The sequence below is a fragment of the Leucoraja erinacea genome, chromosome 26 (assembly GCF_028641065.1).
Source record: "Leucoraja erinacea ecotype New England chromosome 26, Leri_hhj_1, whole genome shotgun sequence".
Classification (NCBI taxonomy): domain Eukaryota; kingdom Metazoa; phylum Chordata; class Chondrichthyes; order Rajiformes; family Rajidae; genus Leucoraja; species Leucoraja erinaceus.
The window spans coordinates 9,070,334-9,094,929 of record NC_073402.1 but is presented as its reverse complement, the minus strand read 5'-3'; the positions used below and the strand labels follow the sequence as shown (position 1 = coordinate 9,094,929).

The window sequence follows — 24,596 nt, the reverse complement described above, 5'->3', positions numbered from 1 at the left end:
GGGCCAAACTTGGGCAAATGGGTCCAGTTTAGATGGGATATCTTGGTCAACATGGGCTGGTTGGGCCGAAGGGCCTGTTTCCATGCTATATGACTAATACTCTATGAGCTACTAGTCAGACACAAACTCAGATTAAATCCACTGACTGTGACTAAATCCACTTCAGATACCAATTGTGGATTTTGCCTTTTTGATCTATTTTGTAACTCCATTCATCATTTGCAAGAAAGAAACCGCATTGTGTGGTGAACTGTGGCCCAAGGTGTTGGTGAGTGGGGCGTGCAGCCTTCAGGAGGTCTCATCAGGGACTGGGGAGAGTTGGGAAAACCTGCTGGGAATAAATCCCACGGGATTGCGTGGATAAAGATCAGTGCCCTCCTCCACATCCCCACTGTGTTCACCTCTCAACCAGATTACCCAGATCTCTGATCTTGCTGTGCGTAAATGCCACATTATAGACTTTCATGATGCCTTGTTGGTGAGGAAACCGAGGACAAAAGTTTAATGTGAAGGGGGAAAAATTTCACAGGAACCCTTTTCACACAGAGGGTGGTGGGTATATGGAATGAGCTGCCAGAGGAGATAGTTGAGACAGGCACAATCACACTGTTTAAAAGACACTTGGACAGCTGCATGGATGGGAAAGGTTTGTAGAGATATGGGTCAAATGCAGGCAAATGGGACTGGCTGAGATGTTCAGCATGGATTAGTTAAGCCAAAGGGCCTGTTTCTGTTTCGTATGACTCTTAATGACACATAAACTGTTTTGAACATCCTTAAATGTAGACGTCGACAAACATTGCTGCCGATATCACCTAAAGTACAATATCTCCTCGGCATGCTGCTCCCCATACTGAGGCACTACTGCAGATTCAACCCCCAGGGTTCCCGATGACATTCCACCACAGAGTCCCGAGTCAAAGCGACAGGTGCCAGCATGGGGAGATCCTGTGCACAGGGCTTTCGTGCCTTGGTGACTAATAAAGATGATGGATTTAGTGGTGAGTGTATTTGATTGCCTGAAGAAAAATCTCAACAAGGATTGTAAATTTATACAAACGTATCAATGCAGCTCATTACAGAGCCATTCACTGACTGATGGCCCCAGGGCCCAGTACTGGTATACTGCATACAGCTTAACTAATTTCACAGTAAATATCAGTATTCTGACAGGAGCCGTTAATACTCCTCAGCAACATTTCATTTATTTTCCTTCCGCCTCACTGTGGGAGCAGGTTCTTGGTGATGTTGAAATTACAATGGAAAGGTTCAGATAGAAACTGTTACTGAAGCCCAAATGCTTCCTCCTATCCATGTCCTCCAGAGATGCTGACTGACCCGCTGAGTTACTCCAGCATTTTGTGTCTTTCCTCCTCCTCTACCTTGCGATCTTTCTGATCCCTGAATCTAGGCTTGTTTCATTCATTAAGTCCACACCAGGTGAGGGGTGATGCAGGTAAGAGATTGGTGCAGGTGAGGGGCTTTGAGTAGGCGGTGGCCTTGGGGTGCGTGGGCTGTAGGGGTAAGTGGAAGGTTCGGGCAGACGGAGGTCGGGTAATTGTGGATTTGTGTAGGTGATGGATTGGGGCATGTGAAGAAATTAGGGTATGTGAGGTTTTGTGTAGTTTAGTTTTAGTTCATAGTGATTAGTGATACAGCACAGAAACAGGCCCTTCGGCCCACAAAGCCCATGCTGACCATGAATCACACGTTCCTACACTTTGTTATCCCACTTTCCCCATCTACTCCCTACACACAAGGGGATTTACACAGGCTAATTAACCTACTGACCCACATGTCTTTTGGATGTGGGAGGAAACTGGAGCAGGTGGAGGAAACCCCCGTGGTCATAGGGGGAAGATGCAAACTCCTAGATGGGGTTTGGGATGAGTGGGAGGTTGAGGCAGGTGTGATTTGGGGTAGATGGGGGTATAGATGTGTGGAACCTGAGACTCAGACACTAAAATAACAGCTACAAATTGAACTTGAGGTGACACTCCTGAGGCTACACACCCTGTGCCTCCTCCTCATGGGTCCAGAGGTTGCAGACCATGACTCTACCTTCCTGTCTGCATGAAGACAGGGCCATGATGAACGGATTGTGGGATTCATTGCTATTGTGATGGAACATTGAACATAGGACAGTACAGGCTAAGAGCCAAATGTCTGTGCCAAATGTAATGCCATCTCTTAGGGGGAGCTATCTGCTCATAATCCATATTCCTCTATTCCTTGCATATCCATATGCCGATCCAAAAACCTCTTAAATGCCACTATTGCATCTGCTACAATCACCAACCCTGGCTTGGCGTTGTAGGCACTCACCACTCTCTCTGTAAAAAAGTTGTCCTGCGCTTCTCATTTTAACTTTGCCCTTCTCACCTTAAAGCTATTCCGGCTAACGTTTGTTTTTTTTCTCCATCTTCGGAAAAAGCTTTGGACTGACTATCCTATCTACGCCACTCATAATATTATATACTTCTCTCAGGCCTCCCTGCAACCTCTAGCATTCCAGAGAAAACAATTCAAATCTGTCCAACCTTTCCCTGTAGCTAATACCCCCAAATACCGGCAACATTCTGGTAAACCTCCTCTGCACCCTTTCCAAAGCCTCCACATTCTTCTTGCAACGGGGCGACTAGAAATGCATGCAATATTCCAAATGCGGTGTAACGAAAGTCCTATCAAGCTGACATCCTGACTCTTATACTTAATGCCCCGACCTATGAAGGCAAGCATAGCATATGCCTTCTTTACCATTGTATCTGCTTGTGTTGTCACTTTCAGGAAGTTATGGACTTGGATCCCAAGGTCCCTCTGTATATCAATACTGTTGAGGGAGGTGTTAGGATGCGATTGCTGACAATCCCACCCCAACCTCACCACCAGCACAGGCTGTTGACACTTGCAGACATTCCAAGTGTCCAAGAGATCCATGTTCCTCAGTTCTGGCCTCCATCTCCCTCGGATCTTCCTTGCTCTGTCATCTTCTGGTCTAAAATTCCCTTTGCATATCTCCCTGTCTCTCCACCTCCATTACGAGCGTCTTTGAAACCTGCCTCTTTGACTCTGGTTTGGTCTTGTGCTGCATTATATCCACATGTGGCTCACGGTCACACCTTGTGTGATCTGATCACCCTCCGGGGTATCGCCATGGGATGTGTATAGATGTTGTATAAAGGTGTTATTTAAATGCAATTTATCGGGTCTGTGGCTTGAGCTGACATATGTGATCTGCTTCTGTAACATCCCCCAAAGAAGTCATCATTTCCTTAATTTTCTTCTTTTAGAAAGTAACGAATACATAAAATGTGTGTGGCAGTTTTTTTACACAGAGGGATGTGGGTGCCAGACACGCACTGCCAGGGGTGGTGGTGGAGGCAGATACGACAGTGATGTTTTTAAGACGCTTTTAGATAGGAGCATAGATATGCAGGAAATGGAAGGCTATGGATCTTATGCAAACGGAGGAGATTAGTTTACCTTGGATCATGTTCGGCATGGGCACGATGGGCTGAAGGGCCGGTAACTGTGCCGAACTGCTCTATGTTCTACTAAAAATACCCTGCTCTGCTTAAAGAAGCTTCTGTGAGAGGAAGGTTAAGATCTCACCGTGTGCTGATGAACTCCCTCCAGCCATGCTGGCATTACCTGACGACAAAGTGAACAAAAGCTTTAATGATCTGTTTGCAGTTCCCGGTGAGTGCCACTCAACATAACGGCCCTTTATAATTTAGCCTTCCAGTACTGATGCTCCCTGCCTAACTATTGCAGTTTACACCCGGCACACATTGTGTCAGGAATTTTAATAACAGCCTTCTTCAGACCTGCTGGTTATTCTAAGCAGATTTCAGAGGTATCTTGAGGCCTCGCCATTCTGGCTGCTGTTGTTTTCTGGATTTATATAACACTGCAGTGGTCTGCAGCAAACACAAGCAGGTAAAGCCGAGCACTTCCATGTAAAAAGCCGAGGCTCTCAGAAGCAGTGGGACATCCCACGGCCTCGATTCATACACAGCCGACAGTAACCCCAATGTGTACCATTGATGCTGCTTGAGAATTCACCAACAGTGACAGGATCTATAGTCGAGGAAATGGTGACAGGCAATAATGATAGAATTGGGTCAAGTCAACGTGGATTTATGAAATGGAGAGCGTCTCTTTAAATCGATTCATTAATTGAAAGATAGGGCATGGAAACAGGCCCACCAGTCTACATCGACCATCGACCACCCCGCTCACACTAGTTCTGTGTTATCCCACTTTCTCGTCCACTCCTTACACACTAGGGGCAATTAACAGAGGCCAATTAACCTACAAACCCACACATCTTTGGGTTGCGGGAAGAAACTGGAGGTCAAGATCAAACCTTGGGTCACTGATGCCATGAGGCAATTTGATAACTCTGTTGGAATATTTTGGTGATTATAACTCTCAGGACCAATAGTGGGGGGTCAGTGGATATATTTGAGAAGGCCTTCATCATGGAGCTTCAAGATTATTAAACAAACTCAGAGTGGAAGGTATTGGCAGGGTTGGGGGTGTTGTGGGGGGTAGGGTGGAAATCTCTTGATGTGGATTGAGGATTGGTTAATGAACAATGAGCAGGAAGAATAAAGGGGTAAGTTCCAGATGGGGATGCATCGCGGATTGTTGCAGGGAGGTGTTACCTTCCTCTACCTGCAACCTCCAGCAACCACCTTCAACCACCTTCAACCACCTTCAACCACCTTCAACTAGCATCGCAACCGGCTTCGACTAAAAAATGACCGATTTTTAAAATGGCAACATATTTTTAGTCGCGGCCAGTTTCGAATTTTTTTAAATAATCAGCGGAACATAGAAGAAGCGGAAACCACTTTCGACCATTAGGGAGACTGACAAAAGCCTCCGGGAACCGCACGGAAACCTTGGCTGGGGCGCAAAGTCTCCAGAGGTTTCCGTTCAGGTTTCCTAAGTGGGACATGGACCCTAATTGTTCATGATCTAGATCAATGGACGAAGACTAACCACATGGAGTTCAGAGCCTGACGAGATACTGTGCCTTGTTAGTGTCAATGCAAGCAAAAGCAAGTGAGAATTAATGAGACTTCTGTGGAGCATCAAAGTATAGAGTGTTTAATGGAGTTTGATACTACAGTAATGGATGTGCCCATGACCATGCAAGGCACAGCTGAGGTGCAGTTAACTACCTGTAGTGTCTCGTTGCCTCGATCAGTAGATGAAGAGGTTTCAATGTCTTTCCACTGAACACATCAAACCAGGTGACATGACTTTGACTGTCTGCTCACCTGATACTTGGCTGTAAGTTCCACACCTGTTATCTCTGAATGTCCCACCTACTGTTCTTTTATGAAGACAAAAGGAACTGCAGATGCTAGAATCTTGAGCAAAATACAAAGTGCTGGAGGAACTCAACGGGCTAGGCAACATCAGTGGAGGGAATAGACAGGTGACACTTCGTGTCGGGACCTTTCTGCAGACTATATCGATTGGTATCTAATTCCACCACCTCCCCTGGCAATGAATTCCAGGTATCAAGCACTGTGTAAAAAATACTTAACGGATCTTCACGTGGTTTCAATATCTTGTTGGATTGAAGGAAAACCAGCCTATTTGTATATTTTCTTCATCATAATCAGAGTTCATAAAGAGGCTACAGAGGCACATAGATAGATCATATATAAGATCTTGAGGGGCTTTGACAAGGTGGATGTGGAGAGATGTGGTAGAATCTAGAACCAGCGGCCTAAGCTGTCACTCATTTAAGACAGAGATGGTGGAAACCTCGTTTCTCTTAGAACGCCATGAGTCTGGGTCTCTGCTCCCTAAGGGCAGTGGGAACAGTCTCTGGGGCAGATAGATGGATATTTAATAATCAAATTACAGCATGGAAACAGGCCCTTTGACTCAAATTGCCCACATGTCCCATCTACAGTAGCCCCACCTGCCTGCATTTGGCCCATATCCCTCTAAATCTGTCCTATCCGTGTACCTGTCCAAATGTTTCATAAACGTTGCAATAGTACCTGCCTCAACTACCTTCTTTGGCAGCTCGTTCAATACACCCACCACCCTTTGCATGAAAAAGTTACCCCTCAGGTTCCTATGAAATCTTTCCCCCCTCACCTTAAAACGATGTCCCCTGGTTCTCGATTCCCCTACTCTGGGCAAGAGACTCTATGCGTCTATCCAATCTATTCCTCTCATGATTTTGTACACCTCTATAAGAGCACCCTTCATCCCCCTGCGCTCCAAGGAATAGAGTCCTAGCCTTGCTCAACCTCTCCCTGTACCTCAGTCCTGGAAACATCCTCGTCAATTGCATCGTGGCTTGGTTCGGCAACTTGAGCGCCCAGGAAGGGAAAAAGATTGCAAAAAGTTGTAAACACTGCGCAGTCCATCATCGGCTCTGCCTCAAAAAGGCTGGCAGCATCATCAAGGACTCACACCATCCTAGTCACACACTCCTCCCCACTGCCTTCAGGTAGAAGGTACACAAGCCTGAAATCTGCAACATCCAGGTTCAGGAACAGCTTCTTCCCCACAGCCATCAGACTATTAAACTCATCTCAAACAAAAATCTGCTTTAATAGCCTATTGCACTTTATCTGGTTATTTATGTGTGTGTGTGTGTGTGTGTGTGTGTATATATATATACAGTGGCTTGCAAAAGTATTCATACCCCTTGAACATTTCCACATTTTGTCACGTTACAACCACAAACGTAAATGTATTTTATTGGGATTTTATGTGATAGACCAACACAAAGTGGGGCATAATTGTGAAGTGGAAGGAAAATGATACATGGTTTTCAAATTTTTTTACAAATAAAAAACTGAAAAGTGTGGCGTGCAAAAGTATTCAGCCCCCTTCACTCTGATACCCCTAAATAAAATCCAGTGCAACCAATTGCCTTCAAAAGTCACCTAATTAGTAAATAGAGTCCACTTGTGTGTAATCTAATCTCAGTATAAATACAGCTGTTCTGTGAAGGCCTCAGAGGTTTGTTAGAGAACATTAGTGAACAAACAGCATCATGAAGCCCAAGGAACACACCAGACAGGTCAGGGATAAAGTTGTGGAGAAGTTTAAAGCAGGGTTAGGTTATAAAAAAATATCCCAAGCTTTGAACATCTCACGGAGCACTGTTCAATCCATCATCCGAAAATGGAAAGAGTATGGCACAACTGCAAACCTACCAAGACATGGCCGTCTACCTAAATGGACAGGCTGGGCAAGGAGAGCATTGATCAGAGAAGCAGCCAAGAGGCCCATAGTAACTCTGGAGGAGCTGCAGAGATCCACAGCTCAGGTGGGAGAATCTGTCCACAGGACAACTATTAGTCGTGCCCTCCACAAATCGGGCCTTTATGGATGAGTGGCAAGAAGAAAGCCATTGTTGAAAAAAAGCCATGTCCCGTTTGCAGTTTGCCACAAGCCATGTGGGGGACAGCAAACATGTGGAGGAAGGTGCTCTGGTCAGATGAGACTAAAATTGAAGTTTTTGGCCTAAATGCAAAAGGCTATGTGTGGCGGAAAACTAACACTGCACATCACCCTGAACACACCATCCCCACTGTGAAACATGGTGGTGGCAGCATCATGCTGTGGGGATGCTTTTCTTCAGCAGGGACAGGGAAGCTTGTCAGAGTTGATGGGAAGATGGATGGAGCCAAATACAGGGCAATCTTGGAAGAAAACCTGTTAGAGTCTGCAAAAGACTTGAGACTGGGGCAGAGGTTCACCTTCCAGCAGGACAACGACCCTAAACATACAGCCAGAGCTACAATGGAATGGTTTAGATCAAAGCATATTCATGTGTTAGAATGGCCCTAAGTCCAGACCGAAATCCAATTGAGAATCTCTAGCAAGACTTGAAAATTGCTGTTCACAGACGCTCTCCATCCAATCTGACTGAGCTTGAGCTATTTTGCAAAGAAGAATGGGCAAGAATTTCAGTCTCTAGATGTGCAAAGCTGGTAGAGACATACTCCAAAAGACTTGCAGCTGTAATTGCAGCGAAAGGTGGTTCTACAAAGTATTGACTCAGGGAGGCTGAATACTTTTGCACGTCACACTTTTCAGTTTTTTATTTGTAAAAAAATTTGAAAACCATGTATCATTTTCCTTCCACTTCACAATTATGCACCACTTTGTGTTGGTCTATCACATAAAATCCCAATAAAATACATTTACGTTTGTGGTTGTAATGTGACAAAATGTGGAAAAGTTCAAGGGGTATGAAAACTTTTGCAAGCCACTGTATATATATTCAATGGTATATGGACACACTGATCCGTTCTGTATTTATTTATGCCTACAATATTCTGTTGTGCTGTAGCAAAGCAAGAATTTCATTGGTACACAAAAATGCTGGAGAAACTCAGCGGGTGCAGCAGCATCTATGGGGCGAAGGAAATAGGCAACGTTTCGGGCCGAAACGTTGCCTATTTCCTTCGCTCCATAGATGTTGCTGCACCCGCTGGGTTTCTCCAGCATTTTTGTGTACCTTCGATTTTCCAGCATCTGCAGTTCCTTCTTAAACACAAGAATTTCATTGTCCTATCTGGGGCACATGGCAATAAACTCTCTTGAATCTCGAATGTTGAATCTAAATCTTCTCTGCACCCTTTCCAGCTTGAAAATCTTTCTTATAACATGGTGCCCAAAACTGAACACAATACTATAAATGCTGCCTCACCAACGTCTTATGCAACTGCAGCATGACCTCCCAACTTCTATATTCAATGGTCGCAGTTAGCTATTAGTTTGCCAAAAGATGTAATCCAGCACAACAGGTGATAGAATGTCACCGCCAATTTCTTTGTGTGTTATTGTTGTCCTTTGCCAATGGGTAGTTGGTGCTCCCAAGGTTATAGAAATAGATTGAATAATGCAGTCCAACCCACGGAAAGATTTATCCGCCAGCCCCTTGGCAGCGACACAACTGGAACAGGTTGCTTCCAGCAAACGCGTTGGTCCAAAATTAAGTGGGCATAGTCCAAGTGTCCATGGAACTGCATGAAACAGAACTCTCACTGTGACAGTCTGTGCTCTCTGCTCACGTTGAACTCTCTACCGCACGCCCCTCAGTAACTGCTGAAGGCAAAGAGGGAATTAAACACGAGATGATTGTAGGTTTAGGTGCTGCAACTAATCGATGTTGTGAACATTTCTTTCCTAATTTTGGCATTTCTATTCATAGCACTTAGCTGTTATATCGGCTGATTAGACAGCAGTTCAGTCCCAGTGAACTCAGCTGGTATCTTCTGCTTTCCAACAGATCAGAGTGAATTAAATGCAGAATTAAATACAGAACAGTTGGATAAAAAAGGGGAAAGCCCACTGCCTCAAAATCCCTCAACATCCATCCACAGAGCACAGTTTTTATGCCCCTGTCCCACTTAGGAAACCTGAACGGAAACCTCTGGAGACTTTGTGCCCCACCCAAGGTTTCCGTGAGGTTCCCAGAGGTTTTTGTCAATCTCCCTACCTGCTTCCACTACCTGCAACCTCCGGCAACCACCTGCAACCTCCGGGAACCGCACGGAAACCTTGGGTGAGGCACAAAGTCTCCAGAGGTTTCCGTTCAGATTTCCTAAGTGGGACAGGGGCATTATTTAGAGGTCACCTTCCGACACATGTTAGAGGCATCAGGTGTTCTTTGAAAGGGATGTTACATTTGGTTGCTCTGGTGTTTGAACCTCCTGAAATTTGATCGACTGGGTCTTGGATTTTGGGCGTCCACAAATGATGCATGTCTGATGTTGCCATTTTGGGTTTGGTGACACAAGGGATCTTTCCCCTGCCTCTGGGAAGTGAACAGGAACAGCTGTGGCAAACCAAGCAGAGCCCATGTTACTCTTGTATAATCTGTAAAATAATGTCTGAGTCGATCAGTGATCTGCTGGCTAGCAACCCCCCCAAACAAACCATGGAGCAGCGCTGTGTAGTCAGTCACAAGGAATGGCAGATGCTGCTTTACAAAAAAAGACATAAAGTGTTGGAGTAACTCTGCGGGTCAGATGGCATCTCTGGAGAACATGGATAGGTCGAAGATAGACACAGAATGCTGCAATAACTCAGCGGGTCAGGCAACATCTTTGGAGAAAAGGAATAGGTAACGTTTTGGGTCAAAACCTTTCTTCAGACTCGACACAAAACGTCACCTATTCCTTTTTTCCAGAGATGCTGCCTGACCAGCATTTTGTGGCTGTAGTGTAAACCAGCATCTGCAGTTTCTTCCTGAACATGGGTAGGTGTGGTTCCAGGTCAGGATCCTTTTTCAGACATGTTCGCAGAGATGCTGGTTGCCGCACTGAGGTGCTCCAGCACTTTGTGTCTTTTTTTCCTGAGCATTGGCACTAATGCCAGAGTTCAGGCATTGGGCAGGAGCCGAGAAACATCCCATGTAGCACACACCAGTGGACGACCAGGACATTACACAAGGTCTTCCCATCTTAGTATGTGGCCATTCAGCCCACCATGCCCATGTGAATTTCGTCTCACTTCCCAGTTTTATCCCCATGTACACACTTCCGATACTTCCCATTTTAGAATGATGTGATTGAACCTGTTTGACTCCCTTTGGACAGTCCAATCCTGATTACAGTAACTCTCACCAGTCACAGAACACAAAAACAGGCCCTTCGGCCCACCAAACGGTGCTGATCATCATTTTGCACTGATCCGACACTGAACCCATTTATTCTCCTCACATTCCACGCTGACCATAGATCACCCATTCTCACCCATCAGCGGCTCACCTTAACGAGTTTCTGCCAATGAAACTCTTGCCAATATAGTGAGGGTTTTTGATTCATTGATCGAAAGACACAGCACGGAAACAGGCCCTTCGGCCCACCAGGTCCACACCAACCATCGATCACCTGTTCACACTAGTTCTATGTTATCCCACTTTCTCATCCACTCCCTACACACTAGGGGCAATTTACAGAGGCCAATGGATCTACAAACCCACACATCTTTGGGATGTGGGAGGAAACTGAAGCATCCAGAGGAAACCCACGCAGTCACTGGGAGAACGTGCAAACTCCACACAGACAGCACTCACGGTCCGGATCGAACCCGGGTCTCTGGTGGTCACAGGGAGAAGGTGCAAACTCCACACAGCCAGCAGTTGAGGGGGTTCACAGTGGGGTGACAGAAGGAGGTGGTGGATTAACTTGCATGCAGTCGCAGCTAGGCGGTCTCCGGCACTAAATGTACCCGATCTTGTTCTCCCCAGAGGCGGCCACAAAGAAACTGCGAAGCAACATACGGAGAAGCACGGAGACAGGGATAGCCGTGGAAATGCGAAACCGGGTGACCCGGCAGGGCAGCAGGGAATCGACAGACGGCAGCACCAACAGCAACAGCTCTGATGGCAAGTGAGTCTCCTCCAGGGGCAAACGGCTCACATGCTGAGTTGGTGGCAATGCAAACCCACGCCAGGAATTAGCAACTCATCCCTCAGTATTGGTAGAGGTTTATTCTTGTCACTTACAGTGAAGACCTTTGCATGCTAGCCAGTCAAATCATACCCTGATCCAGTCAAATCAGCTCCAGTGCAAAATCTCCTCAAACTATACCTACTTTCTCCTTTCTCTGACAGGGGTCCTGCAACACCCTCTCTCGCTGCTCCCCCTCTGTAATTCCTCTTGCTCTCCAGATCTCCAGAGGGGTCTCAACCCAAAGCGCCACCTATTATTTTTCTCAACAGAAGCTGCCTGGCCCAATGAGTTACTCCAGCATTTTGTGTCAAATTATATTTTGCACGAGTTTAGTCACACCTTACACAATGAAATCATTACACACACACACACACACAAGCAAATTGTCCCATACGCATGTACAACAGGTACTTGTACAACGAGAAAAATACCAGAGTGCCGAATACAGTGTTACACCGTTGCAGTGTTACAGTTGCAGAGAAAGTGCAGATAAAGAAAAAATGCAAGCATCACGATGAGGTAGATTGGAAGATCAGAACTACACCCTTCTACACATGCTTCGTTAGATTCTGTTTTTATTTATCTGCTGTGTCAGTGTTATAGAATCATGCAGCACAAAACAGGCCCTTCAACCCATCGGGTATTATGCTGAGCTACAAATATCTATCTGCACTAATCTCATTTACCAGAATTCAATGTGTGGCCTTGTTTGCATTGATGATTCATGTGATATAATCATTGTGATAAAATCCCGCTGTGCAGGGCACACAAGTGTTATACTTGATTATAATTAGAGATACAGCATCGAAACAGGTCTTTCGACCCACCGAGTCAATGCTTATATTACCTGTTCACACTAGACCTATGTTATCCCACTTTTTCATGCACTCCCTACTCACTAGGGGTAATTTCAGAGGGAAATTAACCTACTCACCCGCAGGTCTTTGGAAGGTTGGAGGAAACCGGAGCACCAGGAGGAAACCCATGTGGTCACAGGGAGAACGTGCAAACTCTACACGGATAGCCCCCAAGGTCAGGATCGAACTTGGGTCTCTATCTGACGCTGTGAGCTCTCTCTACAATTTGCGCCACTGTGCCGCAATAATTATGTTTAAAGATACAGCATAAAAAAAGGCACTTTGGCCCACCAAGTCCACGCCAGCCATTCACACTGGCCACGTGGCAGTACGTGTGTTCATATTTACCGTGAAGCCTCCGGGCCAAGTCCCCGGCATGATCCCCAGAGGAGGTGAACATGATAACGTCTTGTTAACTCCCTGCCCAGTCGCAGTGAAGAGTCAGAGGGTGATAGTACGATAAAGGCCCTTCGGCCCAATTCGGCCATGCTGACCTGAGCAAGTCCCATTTGCCTGCATTTGGTCCATAATCCCATAAACCTCTCCCATCCGTTTACCTGTCCAAATATCCTTTAAACATTGTAATTGTGTCTGCCTCCACCTCTAGCAGCTCATAAAATATCAGTAAATCCTCACTAAAATCTCGGTATATTTACAATAAACTGGCAGTGAACCTGCAGTAAACCACCTGCAGATGTGCAATAAACATCATACAGTGTCATAAAAAGTAACTGCAAATGCTGGTTCATACTAAATCTTGTGGGTCAGGGAATATCACTGGCGAAATGGATAGGTGGTGTTTTGGTTTGGGACCCTTCCTCAGACTGACTATTTTTTTTTAGTTTTTAGAGATACAGCGCGGAAAATGGCTCTTCAGCCCACCGGGTCCGTGCCGACCAGCGATCCCCGCACACGAGTACTATCCTACACCCACAAGGGACAATTTTTACATTGACCAAGCCAATTAAGCTACAAACCTGTACGTCTTTGGAGTGTGGGAGGAAACCGACGATCTCGGAGAAAATCCGCGCAGGTCACGGGGAGAACGTACAAACTCCGTACAGACGGCACCTGTGGTGGGGATCGAACCCGGGTCTCCGGCGCTGCATTCGCAGTAAGGCAGCAACTCTACCGCTGCGCCACCGTGACCGCTGTAGTAGGGGATGCGGGACAAAAAAATCTGGAAGCGATAAGAGGCCGGACAAATCACAGCGGGCAGCAGATTATTCCCAGCGAGGATGTACCCAATTGTCAGATTGTTGGAAAAAGGCTAGAGATAAAAACAGGTGTGAGCCCAAGAGAGATACATGGTCTAAACCTATAATAAATACAGCATGATTACTCCATAATCTCTTGGTAAACACGATTAATCCTAAATGGACAGTGAACACGTAATAAGCTCCTGGTAAAACCCCTGATTAGCTCAGGGCAAGCCCAATAAACTCCCACTTAGCCTATGGTAAATTCTCACATAAATTCTCAGTAAACCCTGCTAAACTTATAAATCCTTTCCAACCCTTTAGTAAACTCATTGCAAACACTCAGTAAACAATTACATTTGCAGTAAATTTACAGTAATCGTCACCATAAGCTTGCGGTGCATTCTCGGATAATGGGAAAATAATATTTGAAGAGAGTTCTCGTGCCTGCAAGGGCCAATGCAAAGTGTCCTTTGATGTATCTTGTACGTGCCAATCATTTGTTTTAATATAAGGGCCATGATTAAGATGTTTGGAGATGAATACGAACTTGGCATTGTACTTGGAAAGAATCTCTTTGGCTACAGGAAAATATCAATGAAAAAAAAATTAATATCAATGAAGAGTGAGAAATAATTGTCATTAAGCATGGGATAGTGAATTAGGGAGAAAAGGCAACACTTAAAGAGCAGCACACACTGAACAGAGTAGCGAACCACATCTCACATAGTGTAGGTGGCCCCCCAGATCCCAGAAGAGACCAGAAAATAAGGTGGTCAGGAAGATACATGAGGTTTCTTGCCTTTATTATCAGAGGCACATCATTCAAAAAAACTGTTCGTTCACACTGGAACATCAGTGAGGTCACAGCTGGAGTATTACAGAAAGGATGTGAAGTATTTGGAGATGGTGCAGAAGAGGTTCACCAGGATGCTGTCTGAATCACAGTGTATTAGACTGTATTAGCTATAAGGAGAGGTTGGGCAAACATGGAGATTTGGATTGTTTTCTCTGGAGCATTGGAGATTGAGAGGAGACCTGATAGAAGTTTACAACATCATGAGAGGCACAGATAGCAGAGACGGTCAGAACTTTTTTCCCTAGGGTGGAAATGTCAAAGACTGGAGGGCTTAGGTTTAAGATCACAGTGGGTAAGATTAACGAAGATTATGCCATTTTTTTTACACAGAGAGTGGTGGATGCCTGGAAAACATTGCCAGAGGTTGTGGTGGAGGCAGATATGATAGTGGTGTTCAAGAGGTTTTCAGATAGGCACACGGATATGCAGGGAATGGAGGGATATGGTTCACGTGCGGGCAGAAGGGATTGGTTTGGCATGGACATTGTGGGCCGAAGGGCCAGTCTCTGTGCTGTACTGTAGAGCTCTATGGAGCACTATGTACAGTGCTCGTCACCACATTGCAGGAAGGATGTGACCACACTAGAGAGGGTGCAGAGGCAACTGTTTGTATCTTGCCAGGGCTGGAGAACTACAGTAATGACTGGGAGACTCTCGGGGCTGTGTTTGTTCCCTTTGGATGAAAGAGACTGAGGAGAGATTTCATCAATCAGTTAATGTTTCCCAGAAGACAGGGTGAAAGGAAGGTTCTATTCCCCTGTGAGAAAGATGAATAACTTGGTGGTTTGGATTCAGGATGATTGGCAGCAGGATTGGGGCAGAGATAAGGACATGATTCTCTAGCCATGGCATGCTGAGATTCTGACACTCACGTCCTGGAACACAACTCAAGGCAGAAGCCCTCACTGTGCTCGGGAAATACCACGTCGACACTTGAAGTGCTGGTACCTGCTGAGCTGCAGTTCATCAATGTAGATCTTCTCAGCTGGCCTGGACATGATAGGTCGAGTGGCCTCTTTCTCTGCTGCACATTTCTATCTTTCACCCAAATCACAGAAGACTCAGAGTGAACATATAGCAAACTACAAGAAAACTGTTAATGAAGAGTCATGAGAATGTCTCCCTAATGGAACAACACTGAAAGGGTTTGTATAAAGCAAAGCAAACTGCAGATGCTGGAAATCTGAAATAAAACCTGGAATCAACAGGTCAGGCAGCATCTGTGGGGAGAGTTGACGTTTGGGGTCTGAGATCATTTGTCAGGCTGTCTGTTCCACTGTACGTTGCTGGTCGGGACAGATGGACATCGTCTGCCGTGCAGAGGCAGAAACTACTCTCCTAAACTCAGGGGCACGGTGCAATGTACGGGGCCCAGAGCATTGTGAGATGGTACCTATATACAAACGCATGGTTTTACAGCCCTTCGATAAACCCTCCACACATGATTACAAACAGACACACAAACACACTCACCACACACACGCACAGACAGACACTCACTCACCACACATCCACACACAGAGACACACATACACACCACACAATCTACACATATGCACATTCAGACACACATACACACCACATGCACCACACATACATGCACGGACATGCACACATACACACCACATGCACACATACACACCACATGCACATACAGCCACACACGTACAAACACATGCGTACACACATGCGAATGCACAGCACATGCAAACAAGCACGTGTGTCAAATATTGAGCCGTATTTGTGGACCAGTTGCTAACCCTTGCCTCCTGTTTTGCAGCCTGGTATTCCCCATGGCGAGACTGGGAGCAGACGGGCAGTTCAGTGATTTTCTGGATGGGATTGGTCCGGCTCAGCTGGTGGGCCGGCAGACCCTGGCAGCCCCGTCGATGGGTGAGTGACCTGTCGGCCTGCGTTACCTCAGTCCGCTCCTGGTCAGTCTGCCCTGCTCAGTGGCACCTCATGCGCTGAAACCCCTCCACCTGCCCGCCCCAGATATCACACCCATTGCCATCAACACATCCCACCCGTTGCTGCGGGTGGTAGCAATGCTCCTCACAGTGCCAGAGACCCTGGTTCAATCCTGACATGGGGTGCTGTCTGTGTGGAGTTTGCCCAGTTTCACTGCAAGTGATTTCTCCAGGTGCTCCGGTTTCTTCCCACATTCCAAAAAATTGCTAAAGGGTCTATTAGCCACATAAATTACCCCCGATTATTGCTATTGAATATTGTCACATGCACCAATGTACAGTGAAAAGATTTTGTTCGTGTGCTATCCCATTAAATCAGATAATCCTATTCACGATTACAATCAAGCTAAACTAGTACAAAAGGTGGAGCAAAGAGAATATGCAGAGTGCGGAATAAAGTTCTCAACATTGTAGATACATAGACAATAGGTGCAGGATTCAGCCATTCGGCCCTTCGAGCCAGCATTGCCATTCAATGTGATCATGGCTGATCATCCACAGTCAGTATCCCCTCCCTGCCTTTTCCCCATACCCCTTGATTCCGCTAGCCCTAAGAGCTCTATCTAACTCTCTTTTGAATGCATCCAGAGAATCGGCCTCCACTGCTTTCTGTGAGATTCAAAAATCACAAATGCTCTTGAGACAAATTCAGACAAAGAAGTGTTTTTATTAATTTCATATTCTGCAGAATAGGTGCCTCTCCTCTGATGTCCCCTAGAGGCACACAGAAGATGGAGATGCTTTCTATCTTTATACAGTTCATTTCATTATTATCACATTCTCATCCCTCCCCATTGAGCTTCTTCCAATCATAACATAAAGCCCTGTTTCCCACGAGAACGTCTGGGAACGCCCACCTAACGTCAAAGACACCTCCCCTATCATGCATCGCATGTGCATTTAAATTAGGCATCTTGTCATAGTGGGTGTGTGTACATATTCATGTAATCTCATCAAGCATGCGTAGTTGAGCGTGACTTCGTGTCCCTTTCCCCTTCGTTCTAATTTCTTTACTATCTCCTGCTGAAGTCTTTCTACTGCTACTTTTTATCTAGAATTTCTCTCTGTTCTTATATCGTTACTTTCTAATCTACTAGCAGTCTGGTTTCTGCCTTATTTCTTTCTAAGTTATTTTTCTATCCCTAGTCTAAATCAACCATGCCTGCTAACTCTTTCCTCACAATCCATCCTTTTCTTTTTGCTACGCACCCTTGATTTACACTATCTCCTCCTTTTCTAATGCTAGCAGAAGGTTCTTCACCTCCCTATCCTCCTCTCGTAGGTCATACTGTGGTCTGAGGGCCATTATGGTGGCTGCACTGTTCTTCGTCAGGGCTGTTTCTATCAATCGCTGAGCCAATCCCCGTACGCAGGGAATGATACAACATCCGAACAAACACAGTAACCCCACCATGACTATTACTGATGTTAGGGCAGATGTAAAGATGTGCTTCCATTTCCCAAACCAGGAGTCTAGAAACCCGGTCCAGGAGGTGTCAACTCCAGAGTTCTCAGCCAATTCGATAGACAGAGAGGTGAGCCCTGCTAGGGCTCTTGACACTGACCCATCCGGAGCAGTGTTGTTGGGGATGAATGTGCAACATTGTTCGCCAAACATTACACACACCCCTCCCTTCTCAGCCAGTAGCATGTCCAAGGCCATGCGATTTTGCCAGGCCATTTGGCTGGTAGCTGTCAGTTGTTCCGCTAATCCTTCAACTGCATCTCGAGTGTAATTTATAAAACGTTGTTGATTGTAGTATAAGTAGTTGATCCAGTCCACATTTTTATTAATTGTGGACCACCAGAAGAGTATGGACTCAAAGCCCGCAGCTATCTGATTTCTGGCTTTAAATTCATCGGGTACCCCTCTTGGCACCCCTATCGCATCTATATAGATGTGTGTGTCGAATGATCCTCTCACCTTTCTCTTTTGTCGTCGGCTTCCTTTATTGAGTTCTACAGCATGTTCTACTGCTATGGTGAAGGGCATCATCAGTTGTATGAGGGTACAGGTTCCCGTCCATGACCCTGGTAACCGGGGCCACAGGGTATTCTCCCCGCACCACCACCAGACATCGGCTCTACTGACTATCTGCTTTTTCAGCCAGGAGCTATTGAACAGTGGCCCCTGTTCCTCAGCCGTTATGTTATACGTCTGATTGCAGTTGAGCACCTCCCCCATGTCCTGTCCCTCTGGGTTATTTCTTGTATAGCACTCAAACCCCTCCTCCCCAAAAGGAATGGTAAATGGAGGAGGTCGAGGATCTTCCCTTCGGCCCTTCGTATTGTTGTTGCTGGTCGGAAATAGGTAATGATAACTCTGGCATATCTCATTTTTTGTAAGAGGGGATTCGTGAATAGCTGTAGTATACATGTCATAGCCCTAGGTGTTCTATCCCAATTCAGGGGAAATGGTACTGGGACCAGCTGAGGCCTAGCTCCAGCGCAGGCGTAACAATTGGTTCGTTGCATACTTCTGGCTGTGTACATCATCCAGGCAAGCCAGATGTTGGCTCCTTTTCCCCCTGTTGGTATTCCCTTCTCATATAACTGCCTTAATCCTGTTTCTCCTGCTACTATCATTATCTTCAGCTTCTTAGACTCATTTTCCCTGGTGACATTGCTGACTACTGGTGGTGCTGGTGTTGCCCCGGGATCCCTATTCTGACTGTCATCTATCTTGAACACCTCTCCCCTATCCTCGTATATTACCATCTTCCCATCTCGCTTTACTTCTATCTCAAACTTCAGACATGCGTCCTTCCTTGTTTTATCTGCCAATACCTACCACTTTCCTGTATCTGAACACTCTGTATGCTCACATATACGCGTCCTGGCAATTTCTCGTTTGGGTTTTGATATACTCTCCACCTATCAGTTTGATAGGTGGTCCGATGCCACCCATATTTTGATGAAGTAAACACCGCGTGCCAATCTTTACAGGGATGGGTGCATACATACATTCTATAGCCGCACCACCTTTTTCCTTTACATACATTAAATGGGATGGTGGTGGACCTTCTATTCTGTGGTATTGTGATTTTTATGCATGTTACATTACTTACAAGTTGGGTAACCACCCAACACACGACCCACCAACACGAAATCTTCATTTTTCCTGCGGGTTCTTGGTAAATATTAAAGTCAATGGTTCTTCTCCTTTGCGCACTGTCCACGGGCTGATATCGTCTGGTGGGGCCTCCACAGGACCCTTAACTCGACTTGCGTGTGTCCACCTTTCTCTTTTGTTCGTACTGCTGTCTCCATGATTAGTAATGCCAAGTAGGGTCCAGTCCACTTAGGTTGCAGCTTTTCTTCTTTCCACGTTTTTTATTAATACCCAGTCTCCAGCCTTGACTGAGTGAATTGGAAAGTCCAGTGGTGGGCTCTGGGCCAGCAATCCTTTAATTTTTAGTTCTGCAAGAGATTGGGACACTGCCAGTAAATAGTTCCTCAGGAACACATCGTTCCCTTGTACTGTTGGGACTCCTTCTATCTTCCCTAAGTATGGGAGCCCGAATAACATTTCATATGGTGATATCCCTATGTCTTTTCGAGGTGCCGTTCGGATTCTCAACAGGGCTATCGTGAGGCACTTAGTCCAGGGGAGTCTCGTTTCCTCTATCAACTTGGTAATTTGGGTCTTTAAGGTGCCATTCATTCTTTCCACCTTTCCTGAGCTCTGGGGATGCCATGGTGTATGCAATTTCCATTCTATTCCCAGTGCTTCACATATCATTTCATGTGTTTTTGAGGCAAAATGGGTCCCTCTATCTGAGTCTATTGTTTCCACAATCCCATATCTGGGTATAATTTGTTCTAATAATATCTTGGCTACCGCCTGTGCGGTGGCAGTTGCCGTGGGGAATGCCTCTACCCATCTGGTGAAATGGTCCACTACCACTAACAGGTACTTCCATGTTCGTACCCGGGGCAGCTCGGTAAAATCTATCTGTATTCTTTGGAAGGGCCTAACTGCTAATGGTTGTCCTCCTCCTGGGACTGCTCTCATGATTTTCTTATTAATTCGCTGACATATCACACAGCCCCTTATGACCTGTTTGGCCATGGTAAACATCCCACAGCAAGCGTAGGTTCTGAGGAGGGTGTCACAGAGGGCTTGTGTTCCCCAATGGCTTTGTCCATGTAATCTCCCTAATAACTCCCTCATTATTTCTTTGTTCAATAGCTGCTTTCCATTTGGTGTCCACCATTTCCCATTTGAAGTACGCTGAGCCCCCATTTCTTTCATGTTTTCCTGTTCTTTCTCACTAAAGATAGGTATATTTTCCTCGGGTTCCCTTAACGGTATTAGTGACTTCATTTCTACCATCTGTTCTGTGGCTGCTCTTTTTGCAACCTCATCCACTGCCCTATTTCCTCTGGCCTCCAGGGTGTTACCCTTCTGATGCCCTGCCACATGTGCTATGGCTATTCGTTCTGGTTTTTGCAATGCTTCCAGTGTCTGTCCTATCAATTGCTCATGTGCTAGTTCTTTACCTCGAGTTGTTATCATTCCTCGCTCTTTCCAGATCTTCCCAAAGGTGTGTACTACTCCAAAAGCGTATTTTGAATCGGTATATACTGTTCCTTCCTTCCCCTCCAATAATTCCAAAGCTCTCATTAATGCATATAATTCACAAGATTGAGCTGACCAACTACCAGGCAGCCTGCCACTTTCAATTTCCTCCATAGCTTCCCCGTTCACTATACCGTACCCACTATGTCTTTTTCCATCTATGCACCTGGAGGATCCATCTATGAACCACCGGCCGCCCTCAGCCAGAGGTTGCTCTTCTAAGTCTTCTCTACGTTTTGTCTGTAAATCTATTATTTCACTACAGCAGTGTACTGGGCCCTCTTCCTTGTCACCCTGTTTCTCTGCTGGATACAGGAATTGGGACGGGTTAAGGTTCTTATCCGTAATTACCATCAAATCGTCTTTTTCCATCAGGATGGCCTCATACTTTAAAAGTCTGGAGTCTGTTAACCATCTGTTGGATTTCTGAGTTAGTATGGTTCTTACTGTGTGTGGTGTAGAAACAACCAGAGTGTCTCCAAAGGTTAATTTCCTACTCTCTTCCACCAATATTGCGGTAGCTGCTACCGCTTGTATGCATCCCGGCCATCCCCTGCAGACTGGATCTAATATTTTTGAGAGGAAGGCCACTGGCTGTCGATTTCCCCCTCTTTTCTGGGTGAGTACCCCTAGTGCCACCCCCTTGTCTGAATTTACAAACAGGTGGAAAGGTTGTTCTACTGAGGGCAGAGCCAACACGGGAGCAGTAATCAAACTGTTCTTTAATTTCCCAAATTTCACCTCCTGTTCTGGAGTCCACTGAACTTTGTCTTTTTCTTCTCCCAATTTATCATACAGGAATTTTACTTGTCTGGAGTAATCATCTATCCACAGTCGACAGTATCCTATCAATCCCAGGAATTTTCGGATCTCTTTCTTATTCTTTGGTAGTGGTACTCTCGTGATCCCAGCTATCCTTTCGGGGTTTATTCGTCTTTTTCCTCCACTGATATCAAACAAGTTCTTGTTAAAACTCTACTCTTCTTTGTCCTCCTGTTCACTTACCTCAGGGCTATTGTCTATTCGTACCTGTGGGACAGCCCTCATGTAATTATGGAAATCGTACTAGGTATCTCAACCTTCTAAACGAACATCGGTCGGTGATTTAGAAAACTCATACATACACCTTGTCTTCAGGTTTAAAGGGTCCTTCTTCCTGGTCCATCTTCGACAGCTTTTACTTTACCTGTTCATAAATAGACTTGTATATCATTATTAACTGTTTCATATACTTTTTAAATTCTATCTGTAACTGTTCCAAACTCGGTCCCTTGCAGGAACTTCTCCATTGTGTCACCTGCTGGTTAGTTTGCATGCAACATTTCTTCAGTGCCAATGGCAGAGCATTACACAAATCTTATTTATTTTAACCTTCAATGTTCCATTTATTCTTTTCATCAAATGAAAACAATCTGTTGTCAAAGCTGATTTCTGTAGGTTTACCAAACCTCTTAATTACCTTATTCAGCATAAACGACACTACAGCGCTCATACCTAAATCGATTCTGACTTACCCTGGACATCTCTTCCAGATGCTGTTTCAGCTGCTTGGTCTGCATTTTAATTTAACTTCTTTGACATGTACTTTTTCCATTTCACCATACAATTTCAAAATTTCCAATCTAGTCTGAACTATATCCTGCCTTTCCCAAGGTCATCATCTGCTGTCTTATATTCTGAAGTATTTCTCCCTCTTCACTTGTGGAACAAACCACCAAATTGCCACATCAGCAAATACTTTCTAAGGGTATACCATATAACCATATATTGAACCTGCCTCCACCACCTTCACTGGAAGCTCATTCCACACAGCTACCACTCTCTGAGTAAAGCTGTCTGGCTCTCTCTCTCTGTCTGTATCTCTGTGTCTGGCTCTCTCTCTCTATCTGTATCTCTGTGTCTGGCTCTCTCTCTCTCTGGCTGTATCTCTGTGTCTGGCTCTCTCTCTCTGTCTGTATCTCTGTGTCTGGCTCTCTCTCTCTGGCTGTATCTCTGTGTTTCGGTGTCTGTATCTCTCTCTCTCTCTGTTTCTCAACTTGAATCTACCATAAAACAACAAACCATAAAAGCTGGTCATGTTTCATCAATTAACTTATTTCCAATTATTTCAATCCATATTCACCATTATTTTAAATGTCCAATTCCTAGCACTAGTAACAATTTTCCAAATTAACTTTACTGACAAGAAATCTAAAAGAACATCAAGAAACGATTAAAAGAAAATCAAAAACTGATTTTTACAACTTCCCTTTTTCAGGTTACGAGGATACAAAGAGTTAATTTTACAGCTTGTTCGCAATCCAATTTGAACTACAGTGGAAATCTCGCTCCCGCCACTGTGTTCAATTTTACAACTTGCTCATTCCAACCTTTCATCTTACAACCATTCGTTCCAAACCGGTTTTTACATACAAATCACATTCGTTCCGTTCTTACTTCAAATAGCTTATTCATTTTATATTTTCTCCCTGTCCTGCACTCTTGTCCCCGGCCTTTGCCGTCTTCTTATCTGCTACTTTCGGGAGTAACTCCCTCATCATCCTGTCTCTCTCTGTTCCTTATTTGCTGTTTTTCTACTGCCTGCAACATAATCTTTACTACTTGTTTTTCACTTCTGTGAAAATGAATTGATCTAACTGTTCTTGTCAGACCTAAAGGATCTTCAAGGAGGCTATTTAACAAACCCCCTTCCCCCTCAGGGTCCTCTCCTAGGTACCTCCCTCGGGGGTCTAATTTCAACCAAACTTATCTTCCCCTTCTGCCCTTTGACTCCCCGTCCTGTTGGCCGGGTGATCTTCGTCCACCCCGGCCCCTGTCTTCTCTTTCCTTTGGGTATTTTGGCCCCCTCCGGCTCTGCATTTGTCCCAACGGACTATACCTTATCATTGTTGGCTTCTCCAACCCCTGGGTATTTCCTGCCCTCCAGGGTCCAGCATTTGCCCCAACGGACTATTGGGCAGAATGCGGGGATTTGGCCCACAGCCTTTTCCCCTCCCTTTTTCTTAACACCGTGTTTAATTACCTTATTTATCATAATCATATTCTTAATACCATGTTCATCATATTCTCAATACAGTGTTCATCATATCTGCCTTGCCCGTACAAGGTCTTATATATTCTTAATACGTGTTCATCATACCGTGTTCATCATTCTCAAGTGCCCAGGAAGTACTTAATAGTCATTTTCCTACCTGGGTGCCATGCACAGAAATTGCTCGATTGATTTTTCACGATTTCCAACTACTCCCACTTCTTTGCCGAGTCTCTGTGTGGTCCGGATACTACTGCTTAAACAGCTGATGGCAAGCAAGGAGTCTGAGACCGCTGAACTCAGCAGGGTGCACCTTCCCTTCGTCCGTCTACTCCCGTCAGCTGTCTAGAGTATTGGATCCCGGACGAGCCCCCAAGTTGTGAGATTCAAAAATCACAAATGCTCTTGAGACAAATTCAGACAAAGAAGTGTTTTTATTAATTTCATATTCTGCAGAATAGGTGCCTCTCCTCTGATGTCCCCTAGAGGCACACAGAAGATGGAGATGCTTTCTATCTTTATACAGTTCATTTCATTATTATCACATTCTCATCCCTCCCCATTGAGCTTCTTCCAATCATAACATAAAGCCCTGTTTCCCACGAGAACGTCTGGGAACGCCCACCTAACGTCAAAGACACC

The 24,596-nt window shown here is 45.3% G+C and overlaps 1 protein-coding gene across 2 annotated transcripts in view; it reads left to right on the top strand.

Moving 5' to 3' along the window:
* Nucleotides 1-24,596, top strand: part of rims3 (regulating synaptic membrane exocytosis 3) — a 130,836-nt gene that overhangs the window by 85,729 nt on the left and 20,511 nt on the right. For both annotated transcript variants that reach the window (XM_055656116.1, XM_055656115.1), the window contains 2 exons: nucleotides 11,252-11,393; nucleotides 16,152-16,264. In XM_055656116.1, the coding sequence (XP_055512091.1) occupies nucleotides 11,252-11,393; nucleotides 16,152-16,264 (255 nt within the window). The remainder of the gene's footprint in view (nucleotides 1-11,251; nucleotides 11,394-16,151; nucleotides 16,265-24,596) is intronic.